We start from the raw sequence: 20,818 nt of genomic DNA, 5'->3' as shown, positions 1-20,818 counted from the left end.
CACAAACAATTAAGGAATAAATTGCAGTTAAAATGGAAGACAATTAGTTGCTTTATTATGGAAATTTTACAAATCATAAGCTTAATTACTTCTCCCAGCTATTACTTATTTGAGGCCGAATTACTTTGGAACACAACAAACAATGTTATAACACCGTGGAAGATGAATGAGTCCCTTGTCCCTTGCAATAAAATCAGTGATAAACTTGTAAGACAAGATTGTAAAAATACATTTTTCTAATCGCGCAATCTAATTTTTAAGATCAAGGGTTTGCTTGAAATGATTGACTTTCTTCTCGATAAAGCAACTTCCTTTTATTCTGCTAGCTTTCTTCTAAAATCTATTTCTTTTTTATCAATATAATATATGTATGTAATCTTTAATCTTTTTTATTATTATTTTTCTCTATTTTTCATATTTGTTCCAGCTATATTTCTGCATTTTTTTTATGTTTATAAAGAGAAAACGTACGTTTCACGTTAAATAAGCGGAATGAAATAAATTTTACATTATTCCATCTTAGATAGTCGTTCAAACTTGAGGAAGATAAAATAAAAATTGCAACTCCAAAAAACTATTTCAACAATGACACAGCGTCCTTTTAATTCTACTAACGAACAATCACAAATGGCTGAAGCTCAAAAAATCCGCGATAGGGAGATGCGCGGAAATCGGTCGACCAATTTTATCCAATGCTATTCTGATCGTAAAAACAAAGACAAAATACAGAAAATTAAATACATAAATAATATTATACAAGATTTGGAACGCTGTGGGCCAGCTGGTTTGATACATGTCGCCGTTTTGAGTAGCATAATCAAAAGATCCATCAAAATATGGAATGCTAATGGCAGTTTAAACAAAATAATCGGCAGAAGAAAAACAGGACATCATGTAGACATAGAATATCATGCGACCGAAGGAGTAGGTAAGCTCTTAATTAAATAGTTTCCAAAAAAAGTGAACCAAGTTTATGATTTCTAAGGTTTTTATGGTGTATTTCAAAACGGTTTCACCTTTTTAGTCTAGTTTAGAATAAAACTGGAAAGCGGTAGAGAGAAAAATATACCTTCATGTCTCGGTATAACTTACGTTAAACTTTGTATCTTAATACCTCATTCTTCTCACTTAACAACTCGGTCTAAATATGAAATTTGCATCATGGGTTCTGTAACATCATATGCCCGACTTTAACACATTGTGGACGCGTAGATAATTAAATAACTTAACATGCTTCACGGTAAAATATATAAACTATTAACTATATCTTATTGTTCACATCCGTCGCTACTCGTAGAAAAAGAAAAATTACATGCATGTTTTTTAAAATATTAAGACCATGTTTACACATCACTTTCTATCTCGGGTGACCAAGTATGTGGTGAATAAATTTTGTAAAGTACCTGCTATAAAATTTGTCAACAAAGAAGCTAAATATTTGAAATAGGATTTATCGCGTACGTATATATACTGTTGTCGATTTTATATAGGCGGAAATATAGCAAAAATTTATCAATAAAATGTAGCAATAAATTAGTAGTAAAGATCAAGGAAATCTGCAACACAGATTCATATAGATTAACGACGATTATCCGATTTTTTATCGCTAAAATGCCATTCGTATTATATTTGCAAGCTCTACCAAAACTTAATATGGACGTGATCGGTATCAATCTGCTGCAATTTTACGCGAATGTTTTGCATGCTTCATTTTGTTCATAATTTTTTAATAAGCAATGAGAGGTGATTAAATTTCCTAATCCTTCTCTAGGCCATTGGACCTTAAGAGGTCGCAAAGATCCCGACAATGTTATCACTGATTTAAACAGCTGTCTCTTTTCGGTGATCGGCTTTCAAATTGGGCAGAATCCATTAAAACTTCGTAAATGGACGGTGCTAAAACTGAAAAACAACTTTCAGAATTTGGCCAAATGGATAGACAAGGTCAAGTTGGAGAGAAACGACAAGATGATCTTGATGATTGGCGGGGCTCGGTACAGAGGTACAGAGCCTGCCCATGCTAAAACGATCCTGGACAGATCAGAGAACAGAGAAAGTAATTACTACAAAAAAGGTTATCCGGTTAAAGGTCATGCTAGAGGACACTCCATGAAGATCTGTTCAGAGAATGATCCTTATCAAACAGTCGAGCAATATGCTAGACAGTATTCTAAAGACAAAGCTGGTTTCCTATCACGAGCTGATCAAGACTTTGTCGCTGATTTGGCATTGCGAACAGAAGAAGCTCAATTAGCTATGCGCAGGCTCAATGATAGAATAAATCCAACTCCTATAGAAGAAATACATATATCGGCTAACGCTTTAAGGAATATATGCAGCGAGAGGCCCTTGCCCCAAATAAAAGTGTGGGATAAAAACGGAAATGAATATCCGCGCAGTTTACAAGATTTAGAAACGGTGAAATTAGTAATAACTCATCAACATAACATGTCAGATATGATTGATGAGGATGTCTTCGTTATTACTTTTTATCCTGTTGTTAACGCTAGATATCGATACTAGAGTATTTCCGAGACTTTAGGTAAAGTAGGAAACTTTACCATTGGTGAATGATACAAGTTTCCAACACGTCGTGTATATTTATAGTTATACTGATTATGATTTTTAATTCTGAATAAATGTACATACTTTTCAGTTTATTTACGATTGAAATAAAAAAAGAAAGTAAAAATATGGTAATTTTCTCGAGAGTTATAATGGAAAAAAGTAGCGAAGTCCTTTCAACCCCATCAGTGTATCTACGTATGCGAAAAATACGTGTAAATAGGTGTGTATACCTAGGGTTAAGTAGTGGTAAGAAACAAAAATTAAAAAAAAGGCGAAGAAATTAAGTTACAAAAAAAGAAAAAAATTTATTTTAGAACTTATTAAAAACTTAAAATTTAACTATTATAATATATATATATATATATATATATATATACACTTCCAATGTTTTACTTATCTCCCATTTCTATCTTCAAATTTTGAATATACACATATTTTCAAAAATAATTATTTCAAGAAAATATAACTAGCACGAACTTTATCTCTATTCTTTGAATGCACTTGTAATAACAAAAGAATACTAAATAATAGAGTTTTGTAATGACTATTGTCCTGCGTCGAATTATCTAGGGTGTTCAGCAAATTCTCAATTATGGTAATAATGATTCTGATTTCTGCTTATTCACAAATGTCCAAGTGGTTGACAATCTCGTGCAGCCAAGGAAGTATGCCATATCCTCGTGTGAGAAGTAAGGATGCTTTTAGGAATTCTGGTAATAGAGGCGTCGACTTCCAAAATTAATTTATAGAAAGAAATAATAAAAAAATGACTAATTTACAACGATAAAGTTTATTAATTTATATCAAATATTAGATAATATGAAAATTGTATACAGCAATAAAGAAATGATTTCAGATTATATGAACAGATCATATCTACTCGGTTTGTTTTATTAATACATTTAGAAAACGATCAATTAAATATCAAGATTGCTTCTTGATTTTCATTATGATTGAATTGTTCTTTAATACAAGCAAATTTCCTTATTTGTACCTCATCCACTCAAACAAATTCCCTATTTTTAGCCTTTTCTCACAAACCTCGTTCTTCTTCTAAACATCGAATAGGCTCATTTATATTATAATGAAGTTATTAAAAATCATTTTTAATGTGATTTGAAAAAACGTGGTTCAAGGGTGCCCGCACTCTCTCCCCTATATATAAAGAACGCACTATAATTGGTTGTATGTGCTTGTAGAATTCATTTGTATTGCGTTAGATAAATCTTATTGTTTTTAACACGATCCATGTCGCGCCGTTTTTACGGGACTATCCATTCAGACCGCGTGTACCACAACAATGGTACATTATATGATAACTATGTTACATTTCAAAATGTTAGAGACGGCTTAAATGGAGAACACAACATCAGTAGACGTGGCACGAAACGTATTAATTGAGAATTAATACTTTACATTATATTGTATGTTAACTCCTTTTATTCTTTTTTAACGTAACAGGTTGAAATAAATTGTAAGAAAATTGCATCTAGTGATTCTAAGAACTAACGCGACTGAATAAATCTATTATGCATGCTACGTACAAAAGTGCGTTACGTATATCTATAATAATTGCGTATTATATTAATTGAGATCCATAATTATGAAATACACAATCAAAATAAACCCACTTCTTGATTTTTCAAATAATATCGCATTTTACAGATTGCGTTGTAAGATTTTAGTGCCGTGATTAAAATGTCAAAGTTTGAGTAAAAAATTTGGCTTATATGTATATTAGATTAAATTTATGAACATAATAGCAGAATGACATTACAATTTTACAGAATTACATCTCCGCCGGTTGTTGGTGTTAAAGCTATTTAATATTCCATTACAATATTTAGATCCATACTTGGAATTACGATGTATTATTAACGTTTTAAATATTAGTTAATATGGACTATTACTTTTTTCTAGAGAACTTTTAACTTATATATTACTTTGTGATTATCATAGATTGAACATTACGTTTTTTGGAACAATTTCTGTAATCTTCGAGATACATATATATAGTATTATTGTTAATTCTGTTATAACCATCAAATATTTACTTATTTCGTGCAATTCTCACACGTAAATATAAAAAATTGTATATTTATGAATCCATATAAATCGATATAAATATATTTTAAGCAATTTTATGTAGTTATAAAATATATTTATATCGATTTATATTGATTCATAAATATACAATTTTTTATATTCACGTGTGAGAATCGCACGAAATATAAGTAAATATTTGATGCTTATAACAATAGAATTAACAACAATACAAATATAACGATTATCCAAAATTTCATTATAGTTTCGACATAAATCAAACGAGTCAATCTATATCTAGTTTTTTAAAATTTCCCTCAACCCCGAACAAATCCATTGTTTTGCTTTTGCTTACTCTTAATGCTTCGTTTACACGACCTGTTGCTTCATCTTGTAAAAACCATTCGCGATGATCTTCTAATTTTTTTAATATCTCCTCCTTTTGTTCTTTCCACGGTTTAGCTTTTCCACCTAAACCTACATCGCAAGGGAATGCTTCGAGTGGCACAAACGTTGCCAGCGTGTCCTTCGTGGAGTGAATATGTAACTGAAAATATATCGAAAATGTATTATTATACGTATGTGTATGTATATAAGACGTATTCGTTATTCATTACTATATTTAAAAAATTTAGGAATCAAATATAATAATGATAATAATAATAATAATGTAATGTTAAATCTGTATCTTTTTAGAGAAAACATTATCATTATATTCACCGCGTACTGATCTTTTAACTCTTAATATTAATTATTTTTGGTAAACAAGTTTCAAATAAAAATTGTTTTGGAATTAAGTAAAAGACAAAATTTTATTTATTTATTTACATGCGTGGAACTTTTTTATATTTAATATAAAATATTTTTATTGTTCTTACCAGCTCCATTAATTCTTTTTTCATAAACGGCTTCATCATCGACAAAATGATATCCATGACTGCGTTGGCGTTAACAAAGTGCAGACCTTTAAGTCTGATTGGTATAGCTTCTTGTAAATAATAAAAATATCTCTTAAATCCCATAGGACTAAGACGGCCAGCATGAGCGAAGGTAACACCTGCCATATCCATAATAATTATATGACCCTCGGCGGTCCCTTCGGTGTACAACCACAAGTCAACCACCATAGAAAAGTATTTCATGATGTCGTTAAAAACAAAACGTGACGGTTCATAATCCACTAATCTCGAATAAACAACTTTGTATCCTTCCTTTGTTGTCATTGTCAGTGTCATACACGACCTTTTAAATAAATTTAATTATTTTACGCACAATTGGATTGAATTTTATTTTTATATCTAGATTATCTTATGGATATTTAACTTGACAGCTTTTTTTTATTTTTTTTACCTTTATATTACTTATTATTTATTATAATTTGAATTTTTACTTCAGAAATTTACGAATAAAAATGAGGATATATTCAAACATATGAAACCTTATGACATAAAATACCTCAAAGTCTATTAACTGTCAGCATGCACTTGGATATATTGTTAAAATATTTATTACTTGAATACGTAAACAAATTTTTAATACTCACCCAACTTTGAATATCTCTCGCAATTGCTTTGTTCCAAGTGGATCCCTGTCGGAGAAAAATTCTGGCATGTGAGTCCTGGAAGTGTAATATTCTTCGATGGTGTTCTTAGCAGCCTCGATACGATAGTAATTACTGTGCAAGAACAATACATATTCAACGTCTAAAATTTTCGGAAGATGCGGTTGTTTCATGGCCCAGTCCTTTAAAATTTGTATATCGGAATCTTTCAACTCGGGATTTTTCTTCTTTTCTTCCTCGTAGGAAATCCTCTTGATCAGCGACATAGTTGACTTCTATTCACTTGTATAATTTTCTATTAATATAAGAAATATTTTTAACGCTTATATTAGAATTAAGCAGTAGGGGAGACCGGGGCTATTCGTGACACTGCTGAAATTTTGTCGCAGGCTTAATTTTAAAATGCTTGCTGCTAGAAACCTGTAATATTAATCACAGATGTCTCTTATAGTGTCCTCTAGGTACCAACGGAATGGCATTTGCGTGTCAACCATTTTTCTCTCTCAATGACAAAAAATCTGATTTCAAGTGCTCAAAGTAAAATTTTTCAAATCCCGAAAATTTGTTTTCTCGCCGAATAAAATAATAAGAGATCCGAAACGATAAATTGTATTCAGTCACTCAATGTTTTTTTCGTTTAAGTTATTAACTTAACTATTAGTTTACAAAATTTCAGCTTTTGCGGTATCAGTTTACTCAGCGCATATTTTTCACTTCTTTACGCGAAAAGCTGGGGCATAATCCCCCACTCTAAATTTGGCTGGATACGTTTTTTTATTTAATTGTAACATAATCAACATGTTAACAAAGTTTCAGCTTTTGCGGTATTAGTTTTTTATTATTATTTATTTACGTGTGTGGGAGGCTGCCGCAGCTACACCCCCCGGAAGTGCGCCAGCTGGAGGTCCATTCACTTACTAGTGATACCAAATAAAGCTTAGGAAAAATTTTCAGCTTTTGTGGTTTTGGTCATTAAAAAAGGTCGCTGACTCCCGGACTAAAAAAACCAGTTCGCAGGGGTCGTGGACGCCTTCGAGAAGTGGTTTCCCGTAATCGAATGTAAGCGATGAGAGCGATTAATGGAATAGGCGTTACTTTTTTCCTCATAATTTTGTATACATATAATATATGTAAATTCTGACAAATAAAGGCTTTTTCAAAGTAGAAAAAAATTGCAAAAACGAAAGAAATTCATATAGTTTGTTCAATCAGAGAAAGTGTTACGCATTATCCCGTGGCTTGTCACGAATTACCCCGGCCCCGGGGCAAATCGTGACACATGACACAGCGATACATTTTTTGATATATTTCGAGACTCGTGAGAGAAAAACTTATATATTTTTTTTCTTATAATCTAGAGAGATGGACGATTACATCGCACTAATAAACATTTTTTAAACATTTATACGAAGCGAGAAAAAAATTCAAAACAAAAATGTGTCACGAATAGCCCCGATCTCCCCTAATTATCGAGATTAATTGAAATGTTATCACTTTTACATAAAGATGTCATTTATGTCCTAAACAAGTAATGAAAGAATTGAAATTATTAATATCACGTATATGCCGTAATTTAATATAAAAAAGATAAATGTCTTTAATTTTGAATATTTAACCCACGATATAGAAATTAGATTTTGGAGAATATTATAATATAAATAGATATTTTATAATAATTATGTTTAAATAAGATAGAAAAAGTTACCTTTCACTCAGGCGTATAACTCTCATGCGAGAAATGACTTGCTTAATTAACACTCGACTGGAATATGACGCGATTATTACTCACCGACTTTTCAAAAGGTAGCACTATGCGTGACCATACGAAGATTTGGGTTTTATACCACGAAGCTAGTATACGTGATACAGACAAGGATTTATAGTTGTACAGTCCTTGCTAAAAGTTAAACATGTGTGCGGAGCACACGGGGATCGGCGTCTTGCTCCAACCGGCGATCTCGCGAGTCACTGAGACGAGTATCCTTGTGTGTACTCCGGAAATATATTATATATCAAACCAGAGTTGTGTGTATAATAAAGTAAAATACACAAGAAAGACTTTGCATGTATGTCAAACAACTCAAAATTTTTTATATGTTAGAAAGGATTACCGTTAACAGTTTGAGTATAGTTTTTTTGTCATTTAAATAATTAGTATTGTTTAATCAATTAAAAAAATTGTTTTGTTGCAAAAAATTTTAAAACTTAAAATACAATATCAATGTGATGTATGTTTTACATATAAAAAAAGTTTAAGAAATATCTGGTTTATTTATATTTTATTTATATTTACAGCAAAATGTCGCTTCTCTATAAAGGATAATGTTAATTTTATCAACTTTAAACTTAAATAACTCTTAAATAACTTCAAAATTTTACAGAGTATTTTTAATTTAATTTAGAAACAATTTACAGCACTTTCTGAATATATTTGAAATACTTCCAATAATACATCCTTAATTATAATAACTTTTAAACCAGTAAGAGAATTGTGCTGAAATTTTACACAGATACTTAGACGTAAGTATGGGAGCTTTCCAGCAAGCGACACAAGTCGACACAGGTATCGTTTTGTCTTTGTTACTCATTGCCAAAAAAGAAAGATAGAACGACGTTTGTGTCGGCTTGTGTCACTTGCTGGAAAGCTTCCTATGTATGCAAGTTTAACGCCTATTGAGTTAATATGAAATAATTTTCCTAAATGTAAAAATAACATGATGTTATATATGCAGTTTGGCGTGATATATATATAAATAATGATATATATATAAAGCCCGTAACGCGGGCATTCCTAGGATTGACTAGTCAATCCTGAGAAACGACCAAACGTCTTGGTCAAAGCCCGAAATAAGTTTTGCGTTTCGGCTTTTGACTAGTCAATCCTAGGAATAACTAATACGGCTGGTCAAAGTTAGAAACTAAGAAAAATCACTTCGGACTTTGACTAGTCAATTCTAGGTGTGGCTTCATTCGGACTGTGTGACTGTTAACAAATAAAATCAAGATTTTTTTTACTAAATTAAGTTCTTATTGTTAACATAATGTAGCTTTTTATTTACTTTTTTACTTTATTACATTTTTTTTTCTTTTTAAGTTTAAAAATGTAGCGTTGGTAAAATATTGGTTTAAAGCGCTTTAAACAGTTAAATACTTTTAAAGCGCGTCACTAACCTACATAGGTTAGATGACGCGCTTTAAACAGTGAAATAGTTTTAAAGCGCGTAGATTAGTGACGCGCTTTAAAAGTATTTAAGTGTTTAAAGCGCGTCACAAAACTAAACAAAACTAAACAAAAACTAAACAAAAAAAAGTGTATGCGTGAACTATTTCGACATATATATATTAGTCATTTATGCCTTCTAATACTCAATTTAGCTGCTATATTTTCTAAACTTTTTTTTGTTAATAACTTTTTAACAAACAATGACCCCCGACTAAATAAAAAGCTACATTATGTTAACAATAAAAACTTAATTTAGTAAAAAAAATCTTGATTTTGTTTGTTAACAGTCACACAGTCCGAATTAAGCCACATCTAGGATTGACTGGTCAAAGTCCGAAGTGATTTTTCTTTAGTTTCTAACTTTGACCAGCCGTATTAGTTATTCCTAGGATTGACTAGTCAAAATCCGAAGTGATTTTCTTAGTTTCTAACTTTGGCCAGCCGTATTAGTTATTCCTAAGATTGACTAGTTAAAAGCCGAAACGCAAAACTTATTTCGGGCTTTGACGAAGACGCTTGGTCGTTCCCCAGGATTGACTAGTCAATCCTAGGAATGCCCGCGTTTCGGGCTTTGACTATAACATATATATATATATATATATATATATATATATAATATATATATGTGATTTTTGCCCAGCGCTCTAAATGCCATCTAGTTATACATATCAAGAATTTTTGATGGGCTTCTTCAGAAAATAGGATACGAAGAAAATCTTAATGATGACGATATCACAAAGATGCTAAGGCTAGATGCCACGAAATGGGCATGTATCATCGATTATGCAGAAGCGGAATGCAAGTTATATATTGACGGCAGGGAGCTGATGCCGAGGAGATCAATCCCGTTTACGTAAAGGAATTATTATCGGTTCAACTTATTTTTTTTATTCTTTTCCAGTTTTAAGAGTTAGAAAAAGATAAAAATGGTCTTTTTTTATTTCATATATACATACATTTTACATGTCTTTCTTCTTTCTTTTATTCACTTATACTATCAGTTGTACTTCAAAATCACTTATCTCTCTTATCTTCCTTCTTTTTACGTCTCCCTTTCCTTTGATGTTACTTAAAATTTGTAAATTTTCCATTTTTACTGTTAGTAGAATATGCTCCTCAAATTTGACAATTTATTTCTAAAACATTCCGTATTATATCATGCACTATATAAATTAAACTATGTATAATAAATATAAACTAATTATATGTATGTTTGTGAATTATAGCAATTAGATAAGGAACTAAAGTTTCGTCATATCTGAAAAATGGCACCACCGAAGGTATTACTGGCGAAACACAAAGAAGCATTAAAGTCCACAGCAAGTACAGCCATAAGTAAGTATTTACTTTTTGCTATGTATTTCCTTTATATATTGTATATATATAACATATTACACTTTATATATTATACACGTTATAATTTAAATATATATATATATATATAAATTATATATATATATATAATTTATATATATATTGAAACATATTTTTGTGAATAACCAATGTTTATTCGATTTTATTGGCATTCTAGGATTTTCTTTGAAGTAGCAAAACTGCCCCTAAAAGAGACTTTAGACATATAAATAGAAAGAGTACTGAAGTAACTTGTAAGTCAAAAAAAGTGCTCCAAATTCAGTATATAAATATAGGCAGATGAATCATCTTGATAACAAGACATTAGAAATTAGGACTAGTCGCGTATCGAATTGTTAGACAACCTAGACATTAATTAAGTGATCGTTAGCACACAAATAGCAGCGTTGCTCTTTAAATTGTATAATTGTATAATCTCGAATGCATGTCAAAAAGTTTTGTCGCGAAACTTTATTGAATTTTTTATGGGTACACTAGATAGTATATTGACTCATTATCTTTATTATTATTATTACTTATATATTATATATATATATTATATATATATATATATTAGGGTGTCATTTGGAGCACCTTTTTTTTCATTTCACGAATAGCAATTTTTTGACAAGAAAAATTTATGTATTTTAATAAAATATTTGTATTTTGTACTGTTACCTCTGTATAATTCTTCATGATTCAATCTTCTATTTTATTGAAGAGCGTATCCCGGCATTTCAATCGGGACGCGATCTCGTCGAGATCAGCTTCCGAATAGATATAATTTAACATAGTCCCTATTTCCTCAATCATATGTCGTTATTTTATATATCTATAATAAGATATATATATATATGATGAGACCATTCACATAAAAAAGCAGTTGATGAATATGGTAAGATTGGAATTATATACACACATTACCGATCAATTATCCACATAATGAGTCCATCCAATAATACATTAAAAGTGAAAAAGTGAAAAGATCAAATTTCCTATTTGATATAGCAAATTGTTTATATATTAAACAACGCTGCATCTTCGAAAATATAATTTTAATTGCTAAGAGATAGAAATATTGTATTTTACTTCTTTACTGCGTATATAATACGTATGTATAAATACGTATTATAATTATATTTTTATTTTTAGAAAAAATTGCGTGGAGCGAAATATAATTCGATGAAAAAAGTATAAAAGTTTTGAACTAAGTATATGTTTCTATAAATTCTAGTTTCATATGCATACCACGAGCGACACTCTGGAGAAATTCATACCGTTCGAAGTTATTCTTCCGAATGACGCAGGCAGTCAAGCCGGTTCTCTACAGGAATTACATGATAAACAAGTCAAAAAATTGGTAGATGACGTTGCTTGGTTCCAAGAGGGAGAAAAATGTTTTGCAACACCAATATATGGTATAGCTATTTGGTTTTATTTTTAAAATACGCGGCGATAACCACACAGTTTTAGAAAATAAAAATACTAATCTATTTCATGTTTATTAACATTAAATATTTAACCAATCTTTATGGAATTAAATATAGTATATAGTAATAACAACTGTAACAACTAATAACAATTGTACTGATTGTTTATTAGATTAAATCAGATTAAGCATATAATAGTTAGATATATCATAATTTCATGCACGAATAACAAATTTAATTATATTACTTCTTATTACTTCACGTTTTTACTTGGTAATCAGGTGTTTCTTATTTGCGTTTCTTCATATACATATAATAATGTTTTTCTGCGGCAATCGAATTTAATTATTCAATCCTAACATTTAGTAACAATGAAGAATAAGAAATTGAAAGCGCAAGTTAAAAGTCTGCGAGAAACGATTAGACGGTTACGAAAAAGTAAAGTGCGTAACTGCAAAAGAAAAGCTGCAAATGCAATGCGGAGGATGCGGGTCAGTTAATTTTTGTAAACCGCATCGTTGTTTGTGAGCATCAAGGAGTTCCTATCATTATGGGGTTTGATGAATTTGCTAAGCTTGTTTAAACAACGATCGACATCCTATTGAAGACTTTCATTTATTATAATTACTGACCTAATAGTTCACTAGCCGAATTTAAGAAAGAAAGTGTAACAAATTTTCCGTTGCAATAGTGTTTCAGAAATGTTGTTATTCGACGTTACAAATTTATTAAAATTAGCGCTTTTTCACAATCTTATATTAATTTGATAAAAAAATCCAGTCAATAGAATAGCCGTTATCGAGTAGAATGGTGACCATCAGCACTAAATTTAGATTGAAGTTTTCTTTATTTGATATAAACTTTCTTAGTAGGTAATTTTTAAGAAGTTTGTTGAGTTCTTTTTCAATTTAAATTTTTTTACAGATGTTCATTTTGTAGTGTTATACGTACCTCTTACTACGTTTACGCGAGCGTTACTTCTGTAGTAACTTACGATATATCACTCGTTTACGCGGAGTAAATTATCGTAAGTTACTACAAAATCCCGTTTACGCGAAGGAATTATCGTAAGTTACTACAGAAGTAACGCTCGTGTAAACGTAGTAATAGTACTTTATATAATAATAGTGTACTTTATTAGGTAACCTAATAGACCGCCATTGTAAAACTCTCGATGGTGAATATGGTGATTGGTTGATTACGCTTCTCTGTGCGTGCGAGCCAGTGCGAGCCTGTATCTAGTTCAGTGGATTTGCAAGAAAAATATTACTAGCCAAAATCCCTAAAATACAAGTTCGCCTATTGGATATCGGGATTCTTAAAACGGTATTGGTCGCAATCCAACTTCCTGCTCCAATCCGGGATGTTTGACGACACACTGCTGTTGTTACCGTTGTTGGGTTAAGGGAAACGCCACTTTCGACTGCTTTCGACGAGTCGTTTCGCGTACATACGTTGCTGCACGTCGTGTTTACGTCTTTTTTCCTTCTTGAAACACCTCTTCTCGTCGACGCACATGAATGAGAGGATAATCACGAGCGATGCGTTCGCCCCGAAGATCGTCCACGAAGATCGCCGTTTCCTCGACTCGTCCGCGCTTCCGCGACTTTTCGCCGAGTGCCGAGGTCGCGTGGTAGCTAGTAGTAGTAGTGCCGCAATAGTAGCAGCAGCCAGCATCGTCCCGCGAAGATCTTCGTAACCTCCCTACTGAGGTGTTCTCATCTCGCCAGCTTGTCGTAAGAGAGACGCCCGAGTGTGAGAGAAAGAGAGAAAGAGAGAGAGAGAGATAAGAGAGTGAGACTCGTCTGACCAAAAATTTAAAACGCGAATCCCTTAGCCCGTTTACTAGTAATAGCTTTCTTTAACCGGCGATGAGCGACAACAAGCAGGTAGGTGAAACTCCCAGTAGCGAGGTTGCTAACCGATTTCGAAGCTGTAGGGATCTGAGCGACATTGTACCGTTGTACCCGTCGCACGCGCTTTACCTGAAACCGCTTGCCAAAGTTAACGTGTCGGTCACTCTGCCCCAACTGAAGACTCCAGGTAAAACATTATCATCATCATCCAAGTCATCAGTACCAAGTGGCCTCCTCTCTCTAGAGGACGGACCTCTCCTCTATGTCTTTATTTTCCCCCTTTCTGTCTATTCTTCCTCAACTGTTATATCGTACAGCAATAGATTCTGAACTATATATTGCAGCATATTTTTGTCGTCAATTTGAAACAACGAGCAGAAGAAAAATTGGACAATAGAAGCCAAAGCGCAGCTGCTAGGACTCAAACAAATGTTTGAATTCTAACTGATGTTCGTGTTTTATCAACTATGCTTTGGATTCTGTCCTACAATTTCCTTTTTCTAATTGTGTCTCTTAAAATCTTATACTTAATCTTGGAACAACGATCTGTTGATCATAATTCATATTTTTTAATAATGCAATAATGCTACAACATGTATTTCAAAAAAGAAACGGAACGTTTCTCTGTTTATGAAATTTTATCTGCAATATATATTTTTGTCGATTGAATTTATACAGTTCCAATTTTCGAGAATTTAAGTTAAGCAGTTCTTCTACTTATTGTATATGTTGCTATACTACATGCTATAAAGTTTCTTTTTGTGGCATATTTATTAAGATATATTGGTATGATAAAATTAGGGCTGTGTAGGTATTAACGTTCCTCTTTAACTTCATTTGATATATCAATCAAATGAGAGTTATGCTGCGATAATAAATTTTTAGAAAATGGAGGAGCAGAACTTCCTTTCCCTCTTAAATGAGACTAAAAAAATTATAGTTATCACATAACTTTGGTATTAATATTGTAATTCTAATATTTTGATTACAAGAATAATGTACAGTTCTTATAAACTTTAATTTTTCAAGTTTCTTTTTATTATTTTATATTTAATCTTGATTATAAATACTGAGTTTGTTTCATTCACCTAATCTTAATTTGCATTTGTTATTAATTCCAGATATATTTTTGCATCTTTCTTATTACTGTCTAATACTTTGTTAACGTTTGTCAACATTTATTTGAGCAACGATAATCATTCAACTTGACACACGAAAATACTTACCGTTTATTTGTGATCTTTTTACTTTATTTCTATTAGCTAATTTGTATATAACGAACTTGTTTTTGAGAGATAAAGTTATCGCAACAAGTCTATGCACTTGCATTTACGTTGTCTCTAGCGGAGAATGACAGGAGAAATAATGTAGCATTCAACTATTGGAAGAGAAACCATGATTCCCCAAGTGATCCGTGCGATGCCACGAGCCACTTGCAACAGCTCTAGTAAAGGTAGCTTCTTACAGAAACTTAACTGCGCTATAAATAGGCAAAACAATATCGACATGGGAGGTAATGGAGAAGATACGCGCGCTTATACTGCCGGACGAATTCGAATCCCTGAAAGTGGCCAAAAGCACTCTGGAATTCATTCGGCTGGAGGGCGACCTGCGGGACCGATGCAGGTTGCCGAGGGTGTTGGCCAGGCTGGACCTGCAGCAATTGAATCTCGCCGGCTTTCCCAACGTCCTCAAGGTAAATGTCGCCACCAATTTTAATCGCGCAATACAATTCTGCATTAAACACAGAGATTTAAGCAACGAGATCTGTGACATTGGAGGAGTTAATTAATTTTTGACTTTATTAAGGTCCGGGCGGCCGAGACGAAGGATGACTTCCCAACGAAACACAGCTGGAACTCCTATTTCAGGGATGCGAAACACATGAACGAGTTGAAGGCCGGCGAGAGACCGGACACTATCCACATTACCGGTCTGCCAGTTAAATGGTTCTCCGAGGATAACGCAAGCGTACCGAGCGAGTCGCTCGTCACGAAGATCTTTCAGAAATGGGGCACGTTGAGGAGAATCGACGTGCCTGCCGCGGATCGCTACAGATCCAGAATGCGGCTCGGTAATAACATTCATAAGTTCAGTTACGAGGACGGCTTATTTTTCGACGTGTACGTACAGTATGTCGAATATATGGATTTTGTCAGAGCGATGGACGCTTTGCGTGGTATGAAACTGTTGAAGAAAGACGGCCAGAATTCATTGACCGCGACAATAAAGGTAATATTCAATTGAAAACACAATGCCTATAGTATATCTGTTGTGACATTAAAACTTTTTTGACTGTATATCTGCATCAATACTAATGTATATAATATGTTTTCCGGAATGTTAATAATTGTAAACTTAACGTAAGATAACATACATTCTAAACGCAATATGCGACAAATAATTTTCAAAATAAGCAGAACAAAAAAAAAGATTATTAAATCGAATATCTTTTGACGATTGAAATAATTCCATACAGGTTGATTTTGACAAGACCAAACACATGAGCGACAGTTCGGTATCGCATCGGGAATTCGAGAGAAGGCGTTTAATAGCGCAGGACAATTTAGCGGCGGAGAAAATTCGAAAAAGAGAAGAAGCAGAAAAGAAACGGCAAGAGGAATTGAAGTAAGCGTTTTAATGAGAAAATACTTTAAGACGTATTCTATAAATACGGTATTGTATTTCTTTTTTGTGATACAAAATTATTCTTGCTTTAATCTTAGAAAAAAGGAGGAGGCAGATTCACTAGCAAAAGTAGATCGACAACGAACGCGGGAAGAGAAACGAAAACGAAAGGCTCTCACGAAGTTTCGTAAGCAAGAAGAGGACAAGGTCTCAATGAAGATCGCTAGGGAAGAACATAAGTTGATAAAAGCTCAACGGCAGTTGGAAAGCATACGATTATTAGATGAACTGTTTGACAGAATAAAGGTGGGTGACAAAAAATAAATTGTTGGTGATAAAATCGTTTTAAGGTTGAATAAAACCGATAAAGTTAATTCACGAATACATATCTGATTATGTATCTCATAATTACAGACGAAAGTGGAGAAGAAAGAAATTAAGCTGGATCAAAACATCGCAAAAAAAAACGAAATAAAAAACGATCAAACAAGTGAAAATGCTAAGAAAGTAGATTCGGAAAACGACAAAAAAAACAAGGACAAGAAGAAGAAAACAAAGAAAGATAAAAAGAAAAAGGTGTTTAATTGTTTTATATTACGTAAAATTTGCATTATTGCAATGCAACGCTATTTAAGAATTAGCATTTAATAATATTTTTATTGTTATAGAAAAAGCAGAAGAAAACGCAGAAAAAACGGAAAAAAGGTGATAATTCTGGTTCAGGTAGCACAACCGAGGAAGAATCAGATAAAGAGACAAATAAGAAAAAACTCAAGAGTGTCTTGATAAAAAACGACGGTGCGACTTCGTCTAAAGGTACGTTTCATACAAAATATTATTTATACATATAATTCTGTGAAATAAAAATGTACAGATGTAGTAAAATAACCCAACATTAATTACAGATGCTGTGCCAGCAAATCTTCCTTATGACTATTCTGATTCGATATCGATGGACAGGATACCAATGTTGCCGTCAATGGCGCCATTCCATACGTTGAGAATGCCGAGGTATGCGAGATCACAGATGATGCGGTCGCCAATGTCGGGATATTCGATGTCGATCCATCAGCCCATGTTACCTATGGGTAGAGGTCGGGGACGATACGAAATGAACTATGCGTTGGCAAATCCTTATTTATATAATGGACAATACTACGAGTATTTTACACATCTGGTCGAGCGGGACTCTAAGCAAAAATCGAGGGTGCGTAACCGTAATCGAAAACCGATAAATAGATCTATCTCAAGAACGAGGACCAAGTCGAAATCCAGGAGCGTCTCCAGATCGCGTACTAGAAGACGCAGCGATTCGCGCTCCAAGAGAAGGTCGAAATCCAGATCACGATCGCGTAGATCGAGATCGCGATCGCGATCGCACAGATCGAGATCACGATCGCGCAGATCGAGATCGCGATCGCGCAGATCGAGATCGCGATCGCGCAGATCGAGATCGCGATCGCATCGTTCGAAATCGCGCTCTAGATCGCGCAACCGCCGGAAATCGGCAAGTAGATCGGTCTCGAAGAGGAGAACGAGAACAAGAACAAGATCGAACTCTAAAACAAAGCGCAAGAAATCATCTAGATCAAAGTCGAACTCCAGAACGCGTCGTTCTAGATCCAAACGAAAATCGCGATCCAGAAGTCGTTCCAAGTCCCGCAACAAGAATCATTATAGGAGCAAGCGTGGCGAGAGATCGTCTTCCGTCAAAGTTACGCGGGCGAAATCACGACCCACGTCACCCAGACGCAGATCACGCAGTAGTTCTTGGTCTATGCCAAAGTCGCCAGGTCGTAGAAGTTGCTCGTGGTCGAGAACTGCAACCGAAAATAATATTAACGAGCAAGACGTGAGCAAGGAACCTGAAAAACCTGTTCAAGAAGAAGCAACGAAGGCAACAGAAAAGGAAGAAACGCAGAAGGAAGCGAATTGATAGGACTTAGCATGATTTTGTTAAAATATGTCAAGAAGAAATTTTTTAAAGATACTGCTATATAGGAAATGATCAAATACAAACTTTTAGTATACTTGTTGCAATGATGCGAATATATCTCTAAATTCATTGAGTGTAGATAGAACTTCCTTCTTGTACAAAACATGTAAATAATTACGTTGTATGCAGTCTTTTCTGTATATTTTTATATTTGAACCAACTTTTGAACAAAGTTTTTATTCTATACATTTACTTAGACGACAGCATTAATTTGAATAAAAACATTAATTTCGATGATTTAATCAATGTAAACTGAAATAATCAATAGTGACATTAAAATATGTAAAAAGTATCTTCTGATGAAAAAAAAGTTCTGTTTATTACTTATTTTTGCGATAAAATTCAAAGATTTTTTAAAAATACTTTGGAACAGAAAAACAAACGGATATACTCATTATGTAATTGTTTCAAATATTTTAGATATCTTTACATATACAAGGTAATTTTAGTAACTAACTGGATTAGTAAAATGCAATTGCACTTTTTTTTAAATGGAATTATATACTTTTTTTTAACATAAATCGATTTTTTTCATTATTCTGTATAATAGAATTAGGAATCGGAAAGTCAATACTTTGCTGGATATTACACATTTTGTCATAAAATCATTACATCAAATACACTACCATGACATTCTAAATATCTTCATATTTTTTTATATTTTTCATAAAATTGTCATGTTGGTCACTAATTGTATTGTGACTAGATATTTGATACAAATCTATAAAGAAAAATTATTTTGAATCCGTATTCCTACACTTTAGCCCTGTTCACCTGATTTAAATCCCCTTGATGTTTTCTTTATTGTAATAAAGTAATTTTCTAATATAAAATGTGTAATAACTGACAAGTATTACCTTCCGGTTTCCAAAAAGATTGGTAACAAAAAATAGTACACTTTATAGCACTCCCCGGGAAATTCTACCCCTACTTCATATACAATTCTTTGAGATTCAATCAATTATTTCCCGAAAAATTGGAAACATTAAAAAAAACCGGTTTCCAGAAAGATCGGTAACAAAAACTATACACATCATGGCGCTCCCCGTAAAATTATATATAGATAATAGAAAGAATCGATTTTTGTGTTAAAAAAGAGCATAATTCCATTTAAAAAAAAAGTGCGTTGCATCTTGTATATACATCACTGTATTATTCGAAAAAAATATAATCACGTAATAGTAGATCATACTAAACAGTAATAGCTTCTATTTTACCATGTTTTTATATCGACTTAAGAGCTATATAACCTGGTCCAGTTACTAGAATCATTCTGTATATAAAAATTCTTGTTGGATGTATTAGCCAGCTATACTTCGTACTCTTATTGAAATTGCAACGAGATAAACTCGAGAGAAACGGAGTAAAACGTGTCTCTAGAGAAATTTATATCGATACGGGAAGTGTTCAATTCAACACACATGAAAACCAATGGCATGCATACATATTAGACACATTTAAAAAGACAAATACAGTTTATTACAAACAAACTGCATTAATTTTTTTCCAAACTTACTTTTTCCTTATTTGACCTTTTCTGCTTAAAGTGAGAGGATGCATTTGAAAAATTGATTAAAATACTAATATTTTTTTACATTCTTTAAAGTAAAATGTTTCTTATACATTTTGAGCCATATAAGATAATTTTCGGATATGTTTACGTATTTAAAAGAAAGTTGAACATATAATTTTCTCGTGGTTTGAACAGTTAGAAGCAGATTATTAAGAAAGAAAACAATTATTTTAAATTACTTGATTTATCAGCTATAGTGTAACATCTTTTACTTGTAGCCTGAAATACATGAAGAAAAAAAGGATAAATTATTACATGGGATATGAAATTGTGACACATCTCTAAACAACATCAAGGGCCCAATTCTCTAACGATAAACGTATGCGTAAACTCTGCTCTAACAGAAAAGCTGCAAACTTATTGGCTAAAAACTGTGCGATAGCTAATCACGTTGCAGCCTTTCTGTTAGAGCAGAGTTTGCGCATACGTTTCTCGTTAGAGAATCGGGTCCCAAAACTTTTGAAGTGCACTTCTGTAATTTTATCAATAATTGTACAAAAGCTGATTTTTAACCATAATTCAAATTCAGAAAAAACTTATTTAGAAAAAGCATAAAAAAAATGTAGAAATTATATTAAAAAATGAAT

At 32.6% G+C, this 20,818-nt stretch overlaps 3 protein-coding genes across 8 annotated transcripts; 2 read left to right on the top strand and 1 right to left on the bottom strand.

Moving 5' to 3' along the window:
- The first annotated feature begins 538 nt into the window (after positions 1 to 538).
- Positions 539 to 2,712, top strand: LOC143897641 (uncharacterized). Its single transcript, XM_077406445.1, has 3 exons — positions 539 to 947; positions 1,527 to 1,695; positions 1,744 to 2,712. Exons 1-3 carry the CDS (start codon positions 586 to 588, stop codon positions 2,521 to 2,523), a joined length of 1,311 nt encoding a protein of 436 aa, XP_077262571.1. The 5' UTR covers positions 539 to 585; the 3' UTR covers positions 2,524 to 2,712.
- Positions 2,713 to 3,241: 529 nt separating this feature from the next.
- On the bottom strand, positions 3,242 to 8,131 carry LOC143897800 (alpha-tocopherol transfer protein-like). Of its 2 annotated transcripts, none has more exons than XM_077406713.1 (4): positions 7,878 to 8,131; positions 6,155 to 6,454; positions 5,490 to 5,853; positions 3,242 to 5,158 (listed from the first exon to the last, which is right to left on the bottom strand). In XM_077406713.1, exons 2-4 carry the CDS (start codon positions 6,436 to 6,438, stop codon positions 4,898 to 4,900), a joined length of 909 nt encoding a protein of 302 aa, XP_077262839.1. In that variant the 5' UTR covers positions 6,439 to 6,454; positions 7,878 to 8,131; the 3' UTR covers positions 3,242 to 4,897. The 2 variants fall into 2 exon arrangements, with proteins under 2 accessions (XP_077262839.1, XP_077262838.1); XM_077406712.1 differs by having other exon boundaries at positions 3,243 to 5,158; positions 6,155 to 6,467; positions 7,878 to 8,130.
- A 5,425-nt stretch (positions 8,132 to 13,556) lies between these two features.
- LOC143897671 (uncharacterized) lies at positions 13,557 to 20,148 on the top strand. Of its 5 annotated transcripts, none has more exons than XM_077406480.1 (8): positions 13,557 to 13,914; positions 15,525 to 15,730; positions 15,844 to 16,266; positions 16,514 to 16,662; positions 16,761 to 16,968; positions 17,077 to 17,238; positions 17,331 to 17,478; positions 17,568 to 20,148. In XM_077406480.1, exons 2-8 carry the CDS (start codon positions 15,551 to 15,553, stop codon positions 18,596 to 18,598), a joined length of 2,301 nt encoding a protein of 766 aa, XP_077262606.1. In that variant the 5' UTR covers positions 13,557 to 13,914; positions 15,525 to 15,550; the 3' UTR covers positions 18,599 to 20,148. The 5 variants fall into 5 exon arrangements, with proteins under 5 accessions (XP_077262606.1, XP_077262605.1, XP_077262601.1 ...); XM_077406479.1 differs by having other exon boundaries at positions 15,502 to 15,730; XM_077406475.1 differs by having other exon boundaries at positions 13,557 to 14,221.
- Positions 20,149 to 20,818: the final 670 nt, after the last annotated feature.

This window comes from Temnothorax americanus, unplaced genomic scaffold (assembly GCF_048541705.1).
Source record: "Temnothorax americanus isolate GAGA-0224 unplaced genomic scaffold, ASM4854170v1 Scaffold21, whole genome shotgun sequence".
Classification (NCBI taxonomy): domain Eukaryota; kingdom Metazoa; phylum Arthropoda; class Insecta; order Hymenoptera; family Formicidae; genus Temnothorax; species Temnothorax americanus.
Note: the sequence above shows the minus strand (reverse complement) of the source record. Positions and strands in the feature narration are given on the sequence as shown.